General features: G+C 39.7%; 1 protein-coding gene across 6 annotated transcripts in view; it reads right to left on the bottom strand.

Annotated features, from left to right (window-relative positions):
* Positions 1–1,176: 1,176 nt before the first annotated feature.
* Positions 1,177–19,655, bottom strand: part of AXDND1 (axonemal dynein light chain domain containing 1) — a 46,278-nt gene continuing 27,799 nt past the window's right edge. For all 6 annotated transcript variants that reach the window (XM_034409709.2, XM_034409704.3, XM_034409705.3 and 3 more), the window contains exons 15-26: positions 18,488–18,566; positions 17,271–17,505; positions 16,585–16,801; positions 14,671–14,764; positions 12,712–12,920; positions 11,901–11,997; positions 9,408–9,518; positions 8,816–8,971; positions 6,523–6,660; positions 5,975–6,066; positions 4,134–4,282; positions 1,177–1,372 (exon numbers count right to left, since the gene is read on the bottom strand). In XM_034409709.2, the coding sequence (XP_034265600.1) occupies positions 1,284–1,372; positions 4,134–4,282; positions 5,975–6,066; positions 6,523–6,660; positions 8,816–8,971; positions 9,408–9,518; positions 11,901–11,997; positions 12,712–12,920; positions 14,671–14,764; positions 16,585–16,801; positions 17,271–17,505; positions 18,488–18,566 (1,666 nt within the window). In that variant the 3' untranslated portion in view covers positions 1,177–1,283. The remainder of the gene's footprint in view (positions 1,373–4,133; positions 4,283–5,974; positions 6,067–6,522; positions 6,661–8,815; positions 8,972–9,407; positions 9,519–11,900; positions 11,998–12,711; positions 12,921–14,670; positions 14,765–16,584; positions 16,802–17,270; positions 17,506–18,487; positions 18,567–19,655) is intronic.

The following is a 19,655-nucleotide window of genomic DNA, read 5'->3' on the forward strand; positions in this document are numbered from 1 at the left end:
CTGAAATGGAGCCTTCTCTTTCAAGACCGTTCAGTCCCACGTTCATTTATTATCAATCTTGTATAATACCCTTATAGTGAATGGACAGAAAAGTTCTCACCTCTACATTTAGTGTCACAGCCTGCCTGCCAGCTTCTCACACCAGACAACAACTGCCAGCTGAGATATTTAAATATACATTTGCATCTCAAGCAGAGGTACTTGCCTATTGACACAAATAAAATAAAGCAGCTTCCCCAAGCCTCTCCCTTTTTTTAACTTTTAAAATCATTTTTTCTACAACCTCTTTGGGAAAGAGGTTGTAAAAAAATGCTTTCAAAAGGCTCTGACGATCCCAGCTGAGTTGCCTGATCGTCAGAGGGTTTTTTCTTTTAAATGCCTCTGCTGATCAGGCAACTCAGCTTGGATCAGCAGAGGCTTTTAAAAGAAAAAAAAGGCTTTTTTCCTTTTAAATGCTTCTGACAATCCAAGCTGAGTTGGATCAGCAGAGGCTTTAAAAGAAAAAAAGCCTCTGATGATCGCGCGGCTCAGCTGGGCATGGGGGGGGCAGGGATTTTTGCTACCGGTTCTCCGAACCACCCGCCTCCATCGCTACTGGATTGGGCGATCCGGTCCAAACCGGGAGCATTTCACCCTGCTCAGGGGCCTGAAACGATAAGATCATCAATGAAAAATAATTGTCAAAATCTTAATTTTGATATCATTCAAAAACAAGATATATAAAACTTCTCTTTGGCAGAATGGAAATGACAGTTTTCTTGGCTCATGAACAAATGCTTTTTTCTTTCTTTCTTAAAAAGCCTCATTTCCCCTCATTTTTCAAGGCCATCTTCCCAAGACAACACTGGTGGGATGCAGTGCTGATACCCCTCACTCTCAGCACTTTGTTACAAGAAGTTTTGAGAGAGACAAAGAGATCATGCCAAAGATGATACTGCATCCTGAGTGCTGTAACATTCTGCAAAACATCTATTAAAAAATAAAAACAGGCCATAATAAAAGCTGTCCTGAAGATATTCTTAACCCAATCTGCAGTTTCTGGAAGTGTATATCTAAACATGTCAGAATAAGGCAAAATTAGACATTGATGATTTTCTAAATAAATAATAAAAATGAGAATTTTAGAATCTTCATTTAACCACCTGTCCCTATAGCTTATTAATACAACCAAAAGAATTGCAATTGTAATTTTGTATTTTAGGGATAGGCAGTGCTCATACTGTAGCCAAAATTACTACAACAACAATCAGGAGCCAAAGGATTTCTTGCAGCCACACTCTTCTTCAGCGCTTGGGTTTGGGTGATTTCTTAGGTCGAGGAGTGGATGGTTTAGAAAGACCAGCTTTATCAGACGCTTTCTTACGAGAAGTTTCTGCAATAAAGATAATTGGAAGTATTAAATAATCCTTATAGCAGGGATAAAAAAAAGATTGGATAGTCCGTAATTGTCCCTCTGTGCACAATTCTTAATGAGCTGTAAAAGTGCATAAGGGTGGCATACCCACAGTCCCAAAAAAGTTTTTTTAAAAAGCCATTTGAAAAAAAAAAGGCAGAGGCAGGGATCATTTGATCACAATTTTTGACCTTCCCACCCAGTTTCCAACAAGCAAAGTCAATGAGGGGAAGATGGATTCATTTAACAACCATGTGATTCACTTAGCCACTGCACTGATTCACTTAAACATGGCAAAAAATTTTTTTTGTAAAATCAGGCGTAAGACTCACTTAACCATTTTGCTTAGCAACAAATTCTGCTCCCAACTGAGGTCATAAATCAAGCACTACCAATAAATTACTGCAAGAGCTGGTGGTTGTGAGCCCTTTACTGCTATTTAGATATTTAATATCGATATACTCAAAGATTATTTTGTCTTCACGAGGAAGACAGTGCAAGATTTGCCTGAAGCTTTTTATGAGGTGCATTACCAGCACATCTTAATTCCTTTCTCCATATGTTACATAACAATTATAAGTTACTTCTGCCAGTATCTTACAACCAAATTGAAGATATTCTAAAATGGAGCACATGGTTTAGGAGGGAGAGGTCAAAAGCATCTTGTGGAATGAACATACGTACCTCTTTGTTTTTTGCTGAATAATGTGGTTGGTATTGGGGTTGGTATAAAACATGAATGATGAACAGAAAACACCCTCCTCCTTAGGAGTAACACTTATCCCAGATTAGAAGTACTTCCAGTCTCACTGCCTGAAAGCTTAAGGCTGTGAGGGGAGGAGGAAAAAAAAGCACAAACCCAGGACAAAGCAAAAGCAGATGTAGGAAGAAATGTAGCTGCTGTTTTTTTTTCTACTTAAGCCTGTAGAATTATTCCAGCTCTTCAAAAGGCCTTATTTGATGGAGAACATAGAGAGACTAGATTCACTTATCACTCTAACCCATGTTTTCCCATAATGTTGTGTGAGACAATTATTTTAATTGTAAGCCATGACACGGAGTTCTGCAACTTGTGTGATTCTAATCATTATTCAACAAACCATGGTTAAAACAAAACTATGTAATATATCCAAAAAGGTAGAGTCAAATAAAACATTTTCTGGATATTCTGATATTAGCTTTCAGAACTATTTCATGCAATCTGATGTCAGCGCTCCAAACTATGATTTCCCCAGCGCTGACATGAATGAGTGGGAAAGAGCCTGTTAGAAGTAGTAGCTTGACATTTCACCCAGTTCTTTCCCCCGGCAGATAACGTCACCCAGGTGATGAGAGGAGGGGGGAAATTCCTGTGACTTGAAGTAACTGAGATGAAAGATGGACTTGGAAGATGGCCAATGAGACACTGAGATTTGAGGAATGGAAAAGGAGGGGTTTGGGATCAGAGGATTAGTTTCGGCTGCAAATGAGTTCAGGACTAGATCGTTATTCTTCAATAAATAAGAGATTTCATCAAAGACTTCGTGTTTGAGAATGAGATAACATCGGAACCTGACATCTATCTTATTTCAATTCCAGTTCTTCAATATATACATCATGAAAGTATATACACCTGAAATTATTACAATAACTCATTATGCCATCTTCAAGCTACTGCCCTACAGATCAGAGGTGGGCTGCTGCCGGTTCAAATTGGTTTGCCCAATCTGGTTGTTCTGATTCTGCACGGTTTGGAGAACCAATCAGACCACCGGCTGACCCTGCCCCCACCTGTTTTTTGGGCTGTTTTGCGGCCATTTTCAGGCAGTTTTTCTGGCCAAAATCAACCCAAAAAACGGCCTGGAAATAGCCTGGAAAACAGCCCAAAAACGACCCGAAAAACATCCTATTTTTCAGACCATTTTCAGGCTGTTTTTCAGGCCATTTTTCTGCCCAAAATCAGCCCAAAAAACAGGCCATTTTTCGGGCTGTTTTCTGGGTCATTTTTCCAGCTAAAATCAGCCCAAAAAACAGCCCAGAAAAGCTGGCTGCAAGAGGAAGAGAAGCCAGGTGAGCCAGACCCAGATGTGTCCTAGCCCCCTTCTTCGTATGGGATCATGCAGCAATGGAGACAGGGAGAAGGGGGGGGGGCATTTCTGTGTGCTCCTGTTTCTGAGTGGCACTCTCCCTCAATGCTAGCGGCCGCCGCTGCTCCCTTCTCCCTTTCCGTCTCTGCTGCTGGGTGATCCCGTGTGAAGAAGGGGGCTAGCAGAGAGGGAAGAATGCAAGGTTGCTGCTTCTGAGATGAGGGGACCCGGGAAGCATCTGGGTCCAGTTTACCCAGCTTCTCTTCGTCTCACATCCAGCTTTCCCAGTATAGTTTGATGCAGTCTCTCTCTCTCACACATGCACAGAGAGAGAGAAATAGAGGTTGGATCTGTTTTTCCTTTCCCCCCCCCCAAAACCCCTGGATTCCCTCTCCAACCCTGCCTGTCCCATACAGGTACCACCCACACAAGTGACGTAGAGTTGGCCATGCCCACTCAGTCACATGACCCACCCATCCATGCCCACCCATCCACACCCACCCAGCCAGTCATTAGAGCAGAGAACCAGTTGTTAAAAAATCTGGAGCCCACCACTGCTACAGATGTATTTGACCACAACCTCAGAATTTCTGAAGACCTAAAAGAGGAATGTATAAAACTGTCTGTATTTCTTTTAGGAATTTAAAATTCCATCTTTGAGGTTTTAATCATACCTTTTTCAGATTTTTCTGCTTTTTTGCCAAAATCTTTAAACTCTGGTTCCTCATCTTCCATATCCTGGAGTTTTTTCAGAGCTTCCTCCAACTCCTCGTGAAGGGTTTCTGACTTTTCCTCAGCTTCCTGGGCTCGTTTCTCAGCATCTCTAAAAGAACAGAAGCCAAGATACATGGAATTAAGATACCAAGTATAAAGACCAACTAGGCAAAATTATTGGATACCCAATCAGAATGGGAGGCATCAAGACATTTTTTTTTTGTCTGAAGAATGGCCAAACAAGACATGCATATACCCTTAAGCATGGATTTGCCATGTGGATGAGAATAATGGAAATCTCCTTCTCACAAAGATGAATGTGGATAAAGTGACACAACCTCCCTCCTTACTTTATTTAAAAGCTTTCTCCCTCTCCAGCTCATTTCAAGTAGCAAAGTAGGCTGAAGAAAAATGACTTAACGAGATGAACTGAGTAGAATTTTCCTATCTTCTCCTGCATAGCCCACTTTATAGCCGACAGAGGCAAAGATGGATTTAAGATGTACATGATTATCATGCATTGCTAATCTGATTTATAGAAACCCTAAGGATTTTTTTGTGTAAATCTAATTGAAACAAACACTTATTTCAATGAGTTGTGCTGCAGAATATTCATGAGAGATTGAGAGGATTTTCAGATGTCTTTTTAGTCAGCTAGGGGCATATAGTAATGCAAAAGCCATTTTGATTTATGAACGTTCTTCCCCCATAATTTTCCTTAGTAAAGAAAAAAGTTATCTTGGAAACACTCACTATCAGATCTGGCAGGAATCTCTATTGCTCCTGTAGCCTACTGGGGTGATTGTGTTCCAGGGGGATCTCCACAATGCCCCTCCTCCCCTGCTTTAAAGTTATTATAACCATTTCTTTTCTGTGTGAATCTAGTGCAGATGCAATATCTACAATCAATCTTCTCTATGTCCCTCTAGAGCAGTGATGTCAAACTCGATTGCGTCACTTGAGTATTGTGACATATCGCAGTGTTTTTTGCCTTTCCGGAGCCAGGGTGGGTATGGCCTGCACGTGACACATCCGGCCCACCTACGCCAGTTTGACAGATCTGCTCTAGAGTATTAGCATCTAGCTTACACCTCCTTCCATAGTTCTGGTGTTTCTACATACATTGTTTGGAATTAATCACCTTTGGAAAGACTTCAAGAGGACATTTTCTGAAACTTTTCCTCAACTCCTAGAATTCCCCATGTCAATACATAGGGAAGGCACTATGTTGGAAAATATATGGGAAAATCTCCACTATGTTGGAGAACCAGTTTGTTGTAGTGATTAAGGCTAGAAGTTAGGAAAGTAGTGAATTCTAGTCCTGTCTTAGGCAGAAAGTCAGCTGCGTGACCTTCAGCCAGTCCCTTTTTCTCATCCCTAAGAAGTAGGCAAAACACTTCCTAAAAACTTTGCCAAGAAAATTCCAGGAGTTTGTCCAGACTGACTTGAAAGCAGATCCCTGCCTCTGCACAATGTTTGAAAAGGCTGCACTAAAAAACATAGCAGAGATTTCAGATTCTTACCATCCCAAATCTATATGAGAATCAGTAATTCATAAATTCACAACTGTCAAGTCTATAGACCTCAGAGCTGGATGTCAACCACCAAACAGGTTTAAGTCTGTGAGAAAAGTAAATTCTCAGGGGAATGGGAGTGTTTCAGCAGAATAGAAAACAGAGAAGGAATGTGTATTAATAGACACACGGAAGAGTGTCTGGATCTCAGGTTTATCTAACATTTCTGTGGCAACAATAAGTCTGGGCAAGTATATATCTCCCTTGATCAACTTTTTTGTACTCACATGAGCCTTTCCTCCAGAATTTCTAATGAAGCTAGTATCTGAAATTCCTTTTTAGAGAATTCAGTGGTTGGCTGGCTAGCATACAATTCTCTCTGGAATTAAAAGAATAAGTACCTTATGAGAAGAGACTCAAGCAAAAGAAAATGACATACTGCCTTGGCAAAAAGATTACATGGAGCGATAGGACCACTGAAATAAAAGAGCAAGTCTGAACTTAGCAATTTTTTGTACAACTCTGATCAATAAATTTGGTTCCCCGAGGCAGAAAAGTTCTAAAGAAGCTGGTCTCATTAATGTTCTTTCTCCATGTCATTTCTCATGTAGAAATTCAATCAAAAAAATTAGAAGCTGCACAAGAGTACCACTATGGTTCCATATAGTTTCCATTACTTTCAGAGGGGGTTGTGCAGAAAATCTTCCAATTGGGTAGTGCCCCACATGTTAAATTCAGTACTCATTTCACATTTTAACATCCTTAAAAGAACTGAATTAGCTTACCTTGGCTAGGAGTAGAGCCACTTGCACAGTGGAGATTCATAAATACATACCCCTGAAACTGAAATTTTTTCGGTGGTCAAAGTTTTGCAATACACATTATCATCATGGGCAATGTATCTCATCTGATAATCAATCTCAGGGCTTTCGTCTGCAATTTCACTGCTAGTACCAGGTACAGATGGCTTTTCCTGCTCAAAAGAAAAAAAAAGAAAAAGCAGGCAGTGTAATATTTGTCTCTTTGTTGGAAAACCAAACTCTTCAATAGAAGGTCAGATTTTCGATACAAAAATCATCATCATAATAGGAAGTTATTAGAATTTTAGGAGAATCATAGGTACTGTAATTTGGGGGGAAAAATATGCTCCTAAAGAAGTAGATTTGAGGTTTATGTTTCCAGTCTTATTCAGGTTAGCAATTTGCCTTTGAAAACAATTATCCACCCATGAAAAGAGAGCTCTGTACTAGGCTATTACTTACTATTCCCATTCTGAGCAAGTTATGCCATTTAAAATCATATCAAGATGACAATGCAGTACAATGATGATTTTTTTTTCTTCCCTAAAGCAGGAACACTGTCAATATACTCAATGAAAGGACTTTCTTTTCTTTTTTGAATACTCCCAATAAAGCTACAACCAGTGGTGGAATTCTAATAATTTAAGAACTGGTTCTCTGCTCTAATGACTGGCTGGGTAGACATGGCTGGGTGGTCATGTGACTGGGTGAGCGTGGCCAACTCAACGTCACTCAACAAGCCCGGCCCCACCTCCTGGCCGCTTGCCTCAAAGGCCTCAACAAGTTATAATTTCCCTCTCTATTTATTTACTAGTACTGAACTTAAACATCGCTTAACAACGGTGGCAAGGAAAATCACAAAATGGAGCAAAACTCACTTAAATCTTGCTTAACAATGGAAAGTATGGCTCAGTTGTGGCCATAAGTCAAGCACTATTCCTAATGAGAATGCAGGATAAGGAGCCTACTTTGCTCACCCCTTTGGGGTGACTTTCAAGAAACATTTCAAGATTTGAAAGATTTTGGGCACAGGTGGTGGTGGTGTCACTGAAACAGGTCCACTTCTCTCCTCGGTTGGTGGGGCACCCATGCTCAGCCGAAGGCCACCAGAGGAAGGTGGGAAATCTGAATGAGGGCAGTGCTCCCAGCAAAAAGGCCCTTCAGTCGCTTCTCACACAAGGAGACAGGATGCTATAAAGCCTCGGTGGCCTCGTGTGGTACTACCTGGCTGCCTTGAGAGCAAGAGGGAATAAAAAAACCAGCCGGCAGCCTGAAGCATCGCTTGCTTTGCTCTCCCGCCTCCGCTCAAGCAATTTTTGCTGCCTTTTCTCTTCCTGTGCAGTCCTCCCAATCTTTGAGACTGTGGCTCCCTAAATGGGAAATCTGGCTGTGAGAGGATGAGAGGCCGGGTGAGCTGGACCCAGACACTTCCCAGCTCCCATCGTCCCAGAAGCCCAACATTGCACTCTCTCCTCTGCTAGCAGCCGCCACCTTCTTCCTCTCTCTCCCCACTGCCGGGCGATCTCGTGTGAAGAAGGGGTTGGCTGCTAGCAGAGAGGGGAGATTGCAAGGTTGGTGCTTCTGGGATGATGGGAGCTGGGAAGTGTCTGGGTCTGGTTCACTCGGCCTCTCTTCCTGTCGCAGCCGTGTGTGCTGCTGCTGCCGTTCCAGAGAGTGGGGGGCAACTGGGAAGCCAGACACTCCCACAACCTGATCTGGTGTGCGAGGGCCAGCTGGTGGAGGGCCAATGTGGGTGGCACAGTTTTTTGTTCCCTGGCCACTGGCAGCCAGGGCAGGCAAGGCCCAGCAGTGACAGACAGTCCAGGTGGGGGCAAGATGCAGGCTGAGGGAGGGGGCCAAGCAGCAATGGTTCAGCCTGGCTCGCCTTCCTCTCTGCCACCAACTGTGGGATTAAGGGTAGGGCAGGCAGGGAATGGGGGTCGTGGCCAGCTAGGAAAGCTGAATCACTGCCCAGTGCAGAGTTGCTGAGGGCGAGGCAGGGGCTGTGGGGCATGCCTGGCTTTAAGTTCCCTGCCCTTTCTTTCTAAAACTGCCAAAAAGAGCACACGGGTGGCTCCAAAGTTAATAGGGAAAATGCTCTGGACCTGCTACATTCAGCTGAAGGACCACCTCGGGGGCAACATGGCAAGGCTTGGCCTCCTCGGCTGCCACCCACTCACCCTCCACTCCACCTCAGGTCCCGCATTCAACCCATAACGGGGGGACTCACCACTTTACTTCTTTATTCAATTATATTCTAATCTGGCTAATAAAAAAGAACTTTACTTTTAAAAAATGTTGTGCTAATTTTCTAATGGAAATAGTCACCTTTATTTCCAATATGGGCTCCTTTTCTGGGCTTTGCTCAGAACCTGCTTTCTCCATTTTCTTGACTTCATCAGGAATTTCTTCTGCTTGAGTGGAAGAAGTGCTCTCCAGGGTATGCTCTGGATGAGGGGGAAGTTTTCGCTTTGGTTGAAAAACCTTGAGGTAGCAGAGAAAGGTGGGTAACCAGAAAATCCAATTTCAGATTTTATTTTTATTGCTACTTTTCTACATTTAGGCTTTTCTGGTTCCTTTGGTTAATGTAAAATTTTTCAGAAACAATGTTCATGGTCAGCACCTCCTGAAAAGTTGTCCCTGGTAGTTTTACTATATGCATAGCTGTATTTATTCTGCTATTCCCTGATAATGGTATTCAACTATGTATACTCTGAGGAGGAGTGTATGTAGATGCATAGAACACAGAAAGAGTATGTTGTAAAATGGTTGGCTGTATTGATGGCCCCCAATTTAGAAAGTGTTTTCACCCCTGTGGCTAAAAACATGGCCACCCCATCTTAAAGAAAGATAACAGTATTGCAATTAAAAAGTAAATTCCAAATTTAACCTTTTTTCTCTCATTTTCATCTTTCCCTACCTCTGATCCAAAGTAATGCATAAGCTCCTTTTTGTCAATTAACTTGGTGGGAGATGTCTTCATTCCAGATAAAAGAAGGTTGCATGTCTCAATCCAATCCAGGCACTCTGTCTGAAAAAAAGAAAGAAAATATTCTGGTGATTTTCCAGACAATTCAAAGAAAAGCCATTGGTACCCTCTAATTCTCTTTTTGTGATACCAAGGATGCTCCTCAGCAAATTCCTGAAAAGTCGTCAATTATAATAATTAATTGTTGAAAATAGCGTTGTCCATTTTGATTTGTCTACCTTATCTGCTTATTGTGTATAATTTGGATGAAGTACCTAACTGGATGGTATATTGGATCCACTTTATTGATTTGTTGATGGCCCATTAATCTGAGTGTCAGGCTTCTAGAAATTCTAGAATAAATAAGAAATAGTAGTAATCTGTGGAATGGCAGAGACATTACAATTGAAAAAGCAGCTGGATACTGGATCCAGTCAAAATTGCCTCTGGATTAAGGAGACAATTGAGAATACCCACATATATTCTGGAGCGCTGTTTTTTGTGAGTAGATAGCAGAACTGATATTTTTTGTGGTTGCTTGTATCATCTGTGTGTTGTTAATAAAACCTTTTATGGATTCATAGTTTGACCAAACCTCATATTTTAATTACCTTGTCATTTATTTTTTTCTTATTGCTTGTTAAGGATTGAAAATGACTGATTTAATCAAATATTGATTAAAAGTTGAAAAACCTTCAGAAATGCAAGTTTGGTATTTACTGAGTAAATTTCTCTTCAATCCATTTAAGAAGAAATGATGTGGTTGAAGTTTTGTAAGAATTTTCTTTTTTTCAATATACAGCTAAAGGAAGATTATAGTGCTTATTTCAGAAAGATTTTAAATGAAGGGATTCAAATGAGTTTAAATTAAAGAAAAACTTTGAAATAAATTGAAATGATCTGTCCTTGTAGGAAAAAAATCTTTTGTTTACATTCTGGGTGATAAAAAGACTTTCAAGGTTGGACACTATATGGCACTGCATGGCTATCTTAAAGGAAATCTTTGATTTTGAGGTCCAACAGATTTTCCAGTTATTTAAGACTATAATGGGATCAAAAAGTATTACTGTATTGAAGAGGCATAAGCCCCATTGAATAAAAGTGAAATGGACTTTAAGGCAGATTTAAAACTACAACCTACAAGAAAGAGATGGAAATACTAGATTTAAAAGTGGAATTGGAAGGTGATTTAAATTTTAAAAAACATTTATAAAAGTAATAAATCAAAAGAGTGAACTAGATTATTTTCTTTTTCTGTTTTCTTCCTTTTTCCCTTTTTGTTTTGTTTTCTTTTTATCTGCACTTCTTAATATTAAATTTTTCAATACATTAAAAATAACAATTTTATATCTATTTTTTATTTTATTTTAATATATTTCTGTATTGGATTGCATTAGTTCTACTTGTTTGATATATTTCTCAATAAAATTATTGAAAAAATTATTTCTAAAGAGTTAATTAAGTATTCTTAAGGCTTCTAGATATGAGCTAATGATCTCTTCTAAAATAGGGAAGGACAAATATAAGAGAAACCATATAGAACTCTAGGATTAAAAAATTAATGGAGATCAAGGATAGGGATCTTGCCATTCTTCATCAGTACCATAAGGCAGAGTAAAACCATATCTTCTGCTAAACAGGAGAGATTATTTCTAGAAACTTTCATTTTTAGAAAGTAGAGCACTCACCTCACCTTAAAGCATTAGTGATAATAGAGTGGGTGGGAGGAGTCTTTTCAGGCACAGGATGTGGACCGGGAAACAGTAACTATGGGCAACAATTACCCATTAACCAATTGGGGAAAGCTGTCAAACAAACAAGAATTTTGTTTGCTTGACAGCTTAACGCATTGTAAGCCGCCCTGAGTCTCCGGGGAAGGGCGGCATATAAATCAAATTTAATTTAAAAAAAAAGAATAAAACTAGGAAACCCCCAAAACATGGGGTTGGAAGCAGCTGATATCAACGACCATCACCAAAACACCAACCAATTAACTTTGTTTATGAGTGGTGCTGCTAGATAAAATGTTGAGGGGAAAAAAATCTAAATAATGTGATGAGGTTGCTCACAGAAAATATGCCATTGCCCCAACTAAGGACCTCTTCTGTGCTAAAGTCTACAAGATAGGCTTTAAGGGTATATTGTAATAAGGTTCATCACTTTCCATTTTTATCTCTCTCTTCCTTCCCATGTCACACTGCACACTTCCTGAGAACAAGAATCAATCTGTATAGCTACGCTTATGAAGCTGCCACTTACACAATAACAATATTCCAGAATGAAAGCTTGCAGCAGATTTAAAATAAATCATATTGGCCCAAACAAAAGAAACCCCCCCCAATTCATTCTAAAATTCCTATTATGTAAAATTAACTCACAATCACCACCTTAGGAAGAATTTGGACAGGAAACACAGGATAGTTCTTTTTTCTTTTTTTTTTTTACCTTGATCTTCTCTAACTGTTGCAATTCGTGTTCTGCATCAGGGTCAGAAATAGCCAGTTTCTTACGTGTTCTAATTGAAACCATTTCTTTGCAGCAACTAGGAATGAATAACATCACCTAACTTATAACCGTGTTTTAAGTCACCATAAAAATATCACACTAATTAAGGAAGAATCTAATTTGTCTAGATGCAGGGGTCAGGATATTGAACTAAATTAAGGCTCTGAAGGTTCTGCACAAGAAAAAATGATTTCTATCTTGCATAATGCAAAAAAAAAATGGAATTCAAATAGGATTTCTTTAGCTATATTGGGTTTCAACTATTAAGGTAGGAAGGAATGGTGCAATAAATGAGAGCCAGAAAAGGTCACAATGTCTATATCAGCTATCGGAAACTGTGCCCGTACATTTGTGATCTCTAAAATTGTCCTTAGAAGCAAAATTTCCCATCAACTTTCAGCACAAAATGAAACAATTTTGTTACACCTCTAATTCAGTATGCCTAACACATAGGTTAATATTAGAAGTACCACCACTCTTTCCATACAGGCTAAAAATCCCAACTAGAGACCCTGAAATTTGATAGTTGAAAATGTAATTTAAAAAATTACAAAAAGACTGCTGACTCCTGACCTATACAAAATACAATGTAGCTGCATCCATTCCCTGGCAGATTTAAGAGGTGGGAACTATTATTACCAAAAATAGCATGAAGTAGTCACTGTGACACAGTTTATGTCTATCACAGGCCTCATACTGCTATTCCTTTATGGATGTTGATGCTATAAAATCTGAGGAGAATTTATAGTACCTGACTAGATAAGAGGAAAACTGGCTCATCTGAGCAGCCAGACCCATTACTTCTTTTTCAAGATTCAAAGTATTCAGCATCTTGCGTTGTGCTTGCATTGATATTTCAATGTCACTCAAAGGGATAGTATCAGGACAGGTGTGCTCTGGCACCATGTGCATCAGCAGGTTGACCATCCATTTGCTCAGAATATTGTGGAAATCAGTCAACTGAAAAAATATAAATTAATGAGGATTCAAGTTACACAAAAATTCAGTGAGACTGACACCCGGCTGCCATGCTTATTTACATGTGAGTGATTTACTTCTTATAAATGAACACTGGGGATGGTGGAGGTTAATTATCATATAAGCAAGGCAAAATATAGACACAGCTAACTCACCTGTCCTTTTTGGTCTGTCACAAAGATATCCTACTAACTTTTGACCCCAATTTAAACCTTTATAAAGGCAGCTTCTGCCTGTCTTCCCATGTTCCATTTCAGAAGTTTTTACTACTACTGCCCACACAAGCTGTGCTAAGCATTCGAACTAACACAAAGTGCTTTAAAGCAATTTGTGGGGAAGGGAAGGATGTGCCCTACTGCTATAAACTACCCGCTGAAAATTCCCACCAAACGTTTCAATGCCAGTCTCCTTGGAGAGCCAATCATCTCATACCACCATGATAGGCAAGAAACATAGAAAGAGAAGGAGCGGAAACAAAAGTCAATAGCCTCAGCACCACAAAGATATTCTCTCCCCACCTCCATCAGGGTGGTAGGAGGAAACAAATGGAGGAAATAAGTCTTTCTGGAAGTAAGTCTTTTTTCTCCATCCAATATGGAAAGTACTCTTTGCCATTTCCTCCACATGCAATTTGTGCCCCAGGAAACCAGATTTGAATTCCTGCAGGAAGGAATTTTTTTAAATCCTGTTTCTCCTCTTTCTCTCCCCACTTTGACTCAGACTCATATCAAGAGAAGCACTTGGGGGAAAGGGGAGGGAGTTTCTCTTGTTATGAGTGTTAGGAGAAGCAGTAGGAAGGGGGAGACAGTGCATGATGGATCCTTGGGTGCCGGTTCTCTGATCCCAGGGCCTCTTCTCTGGGCACTAGTTGGCATCAAGACTTTTCTCCCAAGAGTTTCAGTGCAGAAGGATCCTCTATCCTCTGCCAAACTAGAATAGGAATCTTAAAAATGGTCAGCAGCACTTCTCAGGCCAGCATATTTTTGTGCCGGGTCCCACATGTTGGAGTAGACCAGGTGTCTTCGTAGGATTTATGTATGTTTTTCCTCTAGCCAGGTTTTTCCTACGTAACCAAGGTTTTTCTGCAGCCCTAGCTCAGTAGAATCACATCCACTCGATTCTGGGCTTTTTTCCTTTCTGGCAGCCAGCAAGTTCTTGCTGCCAGGTGAGAGACTTATAGGTGAGAGACGAGCCAGAAATAGATCTATATAAGTCTCTCACCTGGCAGCAAGAACTTGCTGGCTGCCAGAAAGGAAAAAAGCCCAGAATCGAGTGGATGTGATTCTACTGAGCTAGGGCTGCAGAAAAACCTTGGTTACGCAGGAAAAACCTGGCTAGAGGAAAAACACACACACACACACACACACACACACACACACACACACACACACACATATAGTCTGTATATATAGTCTATATAATATATATACATACATACATATATATATAGTCTATATACACACACATACACACACACACTATACTCGTTCTATCACTGACACTTCAAAGCCTGAGCAATTATTTTCCACTGAGTATTGAAAATAACTCAGGATTCTTTAGTGGTATTTTTCTCCCAATATAAAGGCATAGCAGAACTGCCAGTTTTCAGAAAAGGCTGCTTATTGCCTTTTTAACTAAATTAAGCTTGTAATCCTAATACATACTCACAGTCCCTCGGGCCCTCCAAGAATAGACAATTCTTAATATTTCATCTGATAAACAACATGCATACCTCCCGAGAAAGTTGATTATTTTCTCTTTCAGAACTATTAGTAGTTGTCAGAAGCCAATTCTGAATCTTCTTGAACACATCCTCGGGTATCACCCTTAATGGAAGCAAGTGACATATCAAATTAAGACCTCAGGTCAGCTCTCACTTTTTAGTCCAAAGATTCCTACCTTTAAAATTCAAAATGGTCTAAACACCTCCCCCCGCAATTCTGTGCCAAGCAGAAAATACCACCCATGCTTTAAACTGAAGTTATAATCTCTAAGGAACAAGTACATGTAAAATCCAATTTTGAGAGCAGAAGGATGGAAAAGGAGAGAGCTAGACAATAATCTTTTTCTTGCTATCTGTGCCAATTTATCTGAATTACTTCTTTACCAAATGCTGACTTCAAAAATAATTGCACTGCTAATATGCCTATTATCATTATTCCTGTCCCAAAGGTGCTTTTTCCAAAAGGCAACTGGGATTTCTTGGTTTTTTCCTTTGAAAACATTTTGCTTCTCATCCAAGAAGCTTCTTTGATTATGACTGAATGATGGGAATTGAAGGATTTATATTCTTTGCAGTCATCTGGTCATTAGCACTATGAGGGTTGGTCATTAGATCTCTGAGGGCACTTGAGGGTTAATCTGTATCCTCAAAGTCACCTGAATGAGTGTAAATGGGTATGGAACCTACTTAGGACTGCTGAAAGGACTGCATGGTAAACAGGAGATAGGAAGTGTTGTATCACTCCCCTTCTGGTGAGAGAGGGCTGTTCAGTTTTAATATAGAAGGCCTCTTTAACCCCTTTTTCAAACCAGTGGTCCTCTCTGTCCAGAATGTGAACTTTGCTGTCTTCAAATGAATGAACTTTCTCTTTCAGATGTAAATGGACTGCTGAATCCTGTCCTGATGACTTTGTTCTCCTATGTTGTGCCATGCATTTGTGAAGTGGTTGTTTTGTTTTCCCCAATGTACATGTGCACATGTCTCGCTCTATTGTACTGCATGTACCACATTGCTCTGTTTGTGTCTGGATGTTATGTCCTTGGGGTGAAAAAGTTTCTGTCTTAATGTATTCCTGGGTTTAAAACATCCCACGTATGTTGTGTTGGTTGAAAATCCTCCTGAGCTTTTCAGATATTCCTGTAACATATGGAATGACAACGTTGCTCCATTCGTTGTTGTCTTCTTTGTCTGTCATGAAGGGGCTCCTATAGATCTTTTTGTGCATTTGATGAAGGTCCAGTTAGGATAGCCATAAGTTCTAATGCCTTCCTTGATGTGTATTTGTTCTTTCACATTCTGGACAGAGAGAGTTCCAAACTGTAATAAGATAGGACGGAGATCCTCAGCACTCACAGCAATAGTGTAGTCCCAATATAGAACAACAAAAATTATCTATTGAATTTAAAGTATCTATGAATTGATTCATAACAGGTGTCTTGCATAGGAGCTCTCTGACAGTATGGGTGTATGAATGTGTGTTGAGTCTATGAGAATAGGAGCTGGAAAGTAATCTGAGGCTAAGTCATGAAAGACATTATATACCATAGTGACCACCTTGAACTGGGCCCAGAAAGAAAGTACTAACTAGTGCTGCTATTTCAGTAACAAAGTGTCATAGCATTAGAAACAGCATTTGCTGCTTATTGCTTATATTTCCATTGCACTTCAGCTGCAATTTCTGGAACATTTTCCAGAGTTGCCCAACAAAGAATATATTGCAATAATTGAAGCATGAGGTTTTTATTTATTTTGTATGCCATAGGAAAATGCAGCATAGTGCATAAAATTCATAGAAACAACACATAAAATGTGTATCAAAATATAAAATGCATGAGGTTACTCATCAAAATAATACATTCAACCAGTTACAAGAATGCTCTAAGAGAAGAAAAACAAACAACTCTGAAAACGATAGTAGCTTACGGGCGAGGTGCAAATGTCTTAAGCTTTCGTTCTTGTAAAGTCTCAGGGCTTCCAGTAATTTTCAGCAGATCTTCCAATTGGGCCAGCCAATCAGAAACAGCTTGGAAAAAATTTATCCAGTCAGCTTCATACAATCCCGTCTTCTGCTTGCTGGATAACAACTTGAAAGTCCACTCTTCCAAACTGTTCAGTAAAGTTATTACAATTTTGGCAGATCCTGGAGAAAAGAAATTATATCTCTATAAAGAAATGGAGCAGGATAGAAGAAATTCCTCCCAAAAAACTGGATTAAATATATTTTGTCTCTCATATACTTTATCATATTTTTAAATTTTTTAGTTTTATAGTTAGTTATGTTCTTTTGGATGGAACAAGCCAATGACATAAAAAGGCATGAAACAGCACACTTTTATCAATAATTTGCTTTTCTTGGAGGATATTTTTCAAACAAGCAGTGGATGTGAATTTACAATCCAACTTTTGTTTTCCACAAAGACCTACTGCCAACATCTATTGCCACAAGTATTTTTTTTTATTTATACAGCTTTAGATCTGTTTTACTCAAAAGATTTTACGTATCAGCTATACTATATATTTGTCTTTAGATTTAATTTTAAATAAATCCTCATCTGCGCAACATACTGATCTCTGAAAAAGTCTTTTAAAAAATACTGACCGTTTCTTACCATTTTCCCCATTAACTCTTGTACAATACTGTTCAATGAGATGACTGCAGTCTTTATTGATTTCTTCCAGCATTTTTGACTCAACTGGCCTCCTGCCCTGGAGATCTTTGTGACGGCCATGCAAAGCAACTCCCAGATCAACCCACTGCTTCTGCAGTTTGGTAGCCATCTTGAGGGGCTCTTGTCTCAATAGAAGCACGTCCCCCCCATACTGGCTCAATTCATCATTTAACATCTGAAAGAAAAAGCAATAAATGTATTTGTTGTCTGAAAGATTTCCCATTAAAAAAAACACTATAGATTTCTCCTTCCCTAAACTGATAATCTTAGGAGCATGTATTAGCTATCATATGGTACACTTTTAATTCTATTGTTGTCCTGTGATTGAACTGCATTTTTAAACTCACAGCTGGAAGAGAAGCTGCTTAGACAAGCTTACTTTTCCTACTTACTCTTGCAAATTGTGAGATAAAAAACTGTCTGCTCTTACTCCAATTAGACCAGGGGTGTCAAACTTGATTTCATTGAGGGCCGCATCAGTGTTGTGTTTGACCTCAGGGTGCTGGGGTGGGCGTGGCCAAGGTGGGCATGGCCAGCTTGATGTCACTTGTGTCAGGGGTGCCTGTGGTGGCCTGAGCCCTCTACCAGCGAAAACGGGGTTCCAAGCTCTGTTTTTGGCTGCAATGGCTTCCTGCAACTCTCTACTAATAAAAACGGAGCTCGGGAGGGTCGCACATGGCCTTCCCGAGCTCCATTTTTGCTAGCAGAGGCACCGTGTGCCAGTCCTTTGCTGTTTTCAGGGCCAGATCTAAGCACCCCATGGGCCAGATCTGGCCCACCGGCCTTGAGTTTGACACTTGTTAGACACTTGTTTTCTTCTTTTGTTGTAGGAGGCACCCAATATCTGCTAGATACCTAATCCTCATTAATATGCAACCTTCCCTTGTTGATACCTAAAATAAAGCAACCCCAGGAGTGAAGAAGGAAAGAAAGGTGGAAGGGCTATGAAACCTGACCAATGAAAATACAATAACTCATTTTTGAGTTGAATCCCAGAGATTGTCCCCACTACTCAGGCTCACTGAAGCTCATTGGGGAAGGCCCCCTGGCACTGTAATTAACGGGAATAGTTTTAATAAATGGTATTCTGTTTATTGCAGTCCTGCTTAAGGGGAAGCCTATAAACAAATAAATACATGAAACAAGAAGAGCCTTACCTTTTCCCAAACCTTGAGATCCACAAGGATTTGTTCTAACAAAGTAGCTCCCTTTTCAAAATGATAAGTTCCTTTTCCACTGGAAAAGCAAGAATAGAAAGTTGGAAATTTATAATCAAAAATACAAATCACTCTAATATGTATCTAAACCTTTATGCATATCATGCAGTCTTCATTGTGTTTGCATTACTCACTTCCCACTTAGTTAACTGAATCATGGTTTATTTAACTACATATAGTCCTCATTTAGCCACTGCCTCATTTAGTGACCATTCGCAGTTACAATGATATAATTTTGCTATCTATCTTTGCATTTACAACCTTCACGGTCTTTAAAGCAAAGCTAAGCTAAAGTAAGATGATAAGTACAGTAGCAGTTTCACTTAATGACCACTTCATTAAACAACCTAGTTGCCAGTGGCAATTGCAATTTCTAACTGTATCCTGATTTTCTGGGAAATGCAAGTTGGTATCACTCAAAATGCTGGCTAAAGTACATTTGATAGTTTATAGTTCAAGGTGTTAAGTTATCATAATATTTTAGTACAGCACTTCTCAACCTTGGCAATGTTAAGATGTGTGAACCTCAACTCAACCTCAGCATAGCAAAGCTGAAGGAATTCTGGAAGTTGAAATCCATGCATCTTAAAGATGCCATGGTTGAGAAACACTGTTCTAGTATAAAAACTGGCACATTTCATCAATATCTCCAACTCAGATTCCTTTGGGTTTTTATGTAAACAGTGGCCATGTCTAGAACATAAAGGAAGCATGGCTGCCCTAATCTCTCTTACACCTGTGCCATTCACATGTACCCACATTGCTCAGTTAATCCATAAATATTTGATGAACAGGGAGCATTTTCATATCTGGAGCAGGAGGTCCTAATAGAGATAACTCATAGTTTCAGCACCATTTGGATAGCATATTACAATGTGCTCCATATGATGCTAATTTCAAAACTGCTTAGAAACTTTAGTTGATGCACATCTACACATCTTGGTTTATGCAGAAATATCTCTTCCAGGCAAAACTAATCTGTCCAGAATGCTCACCCCAGATGAGGATGCTGAGTACAAAATGTAAGAATCCATTGGGTCCTGAAAGTAGTATTTTTTTACAGGGAGTGGCCTCCACTTTTTGAAATAACTTCTCCCAATTTGTCTGG

The sequence above is a fragment of the Pantherophis guttatus genome, chromosome 3, assembly GCF_059756535.1.
Source record: "Pantherophis guttatus breed Tessera chromosome 3, ASM5975653v1, whole genome shotgun sequence".
NCBI lineage: Eukaryota > Metazoa > Chordata > Lepidosauria > Squamata > Colubridae > Pantherophis > Pantherophis guttatus.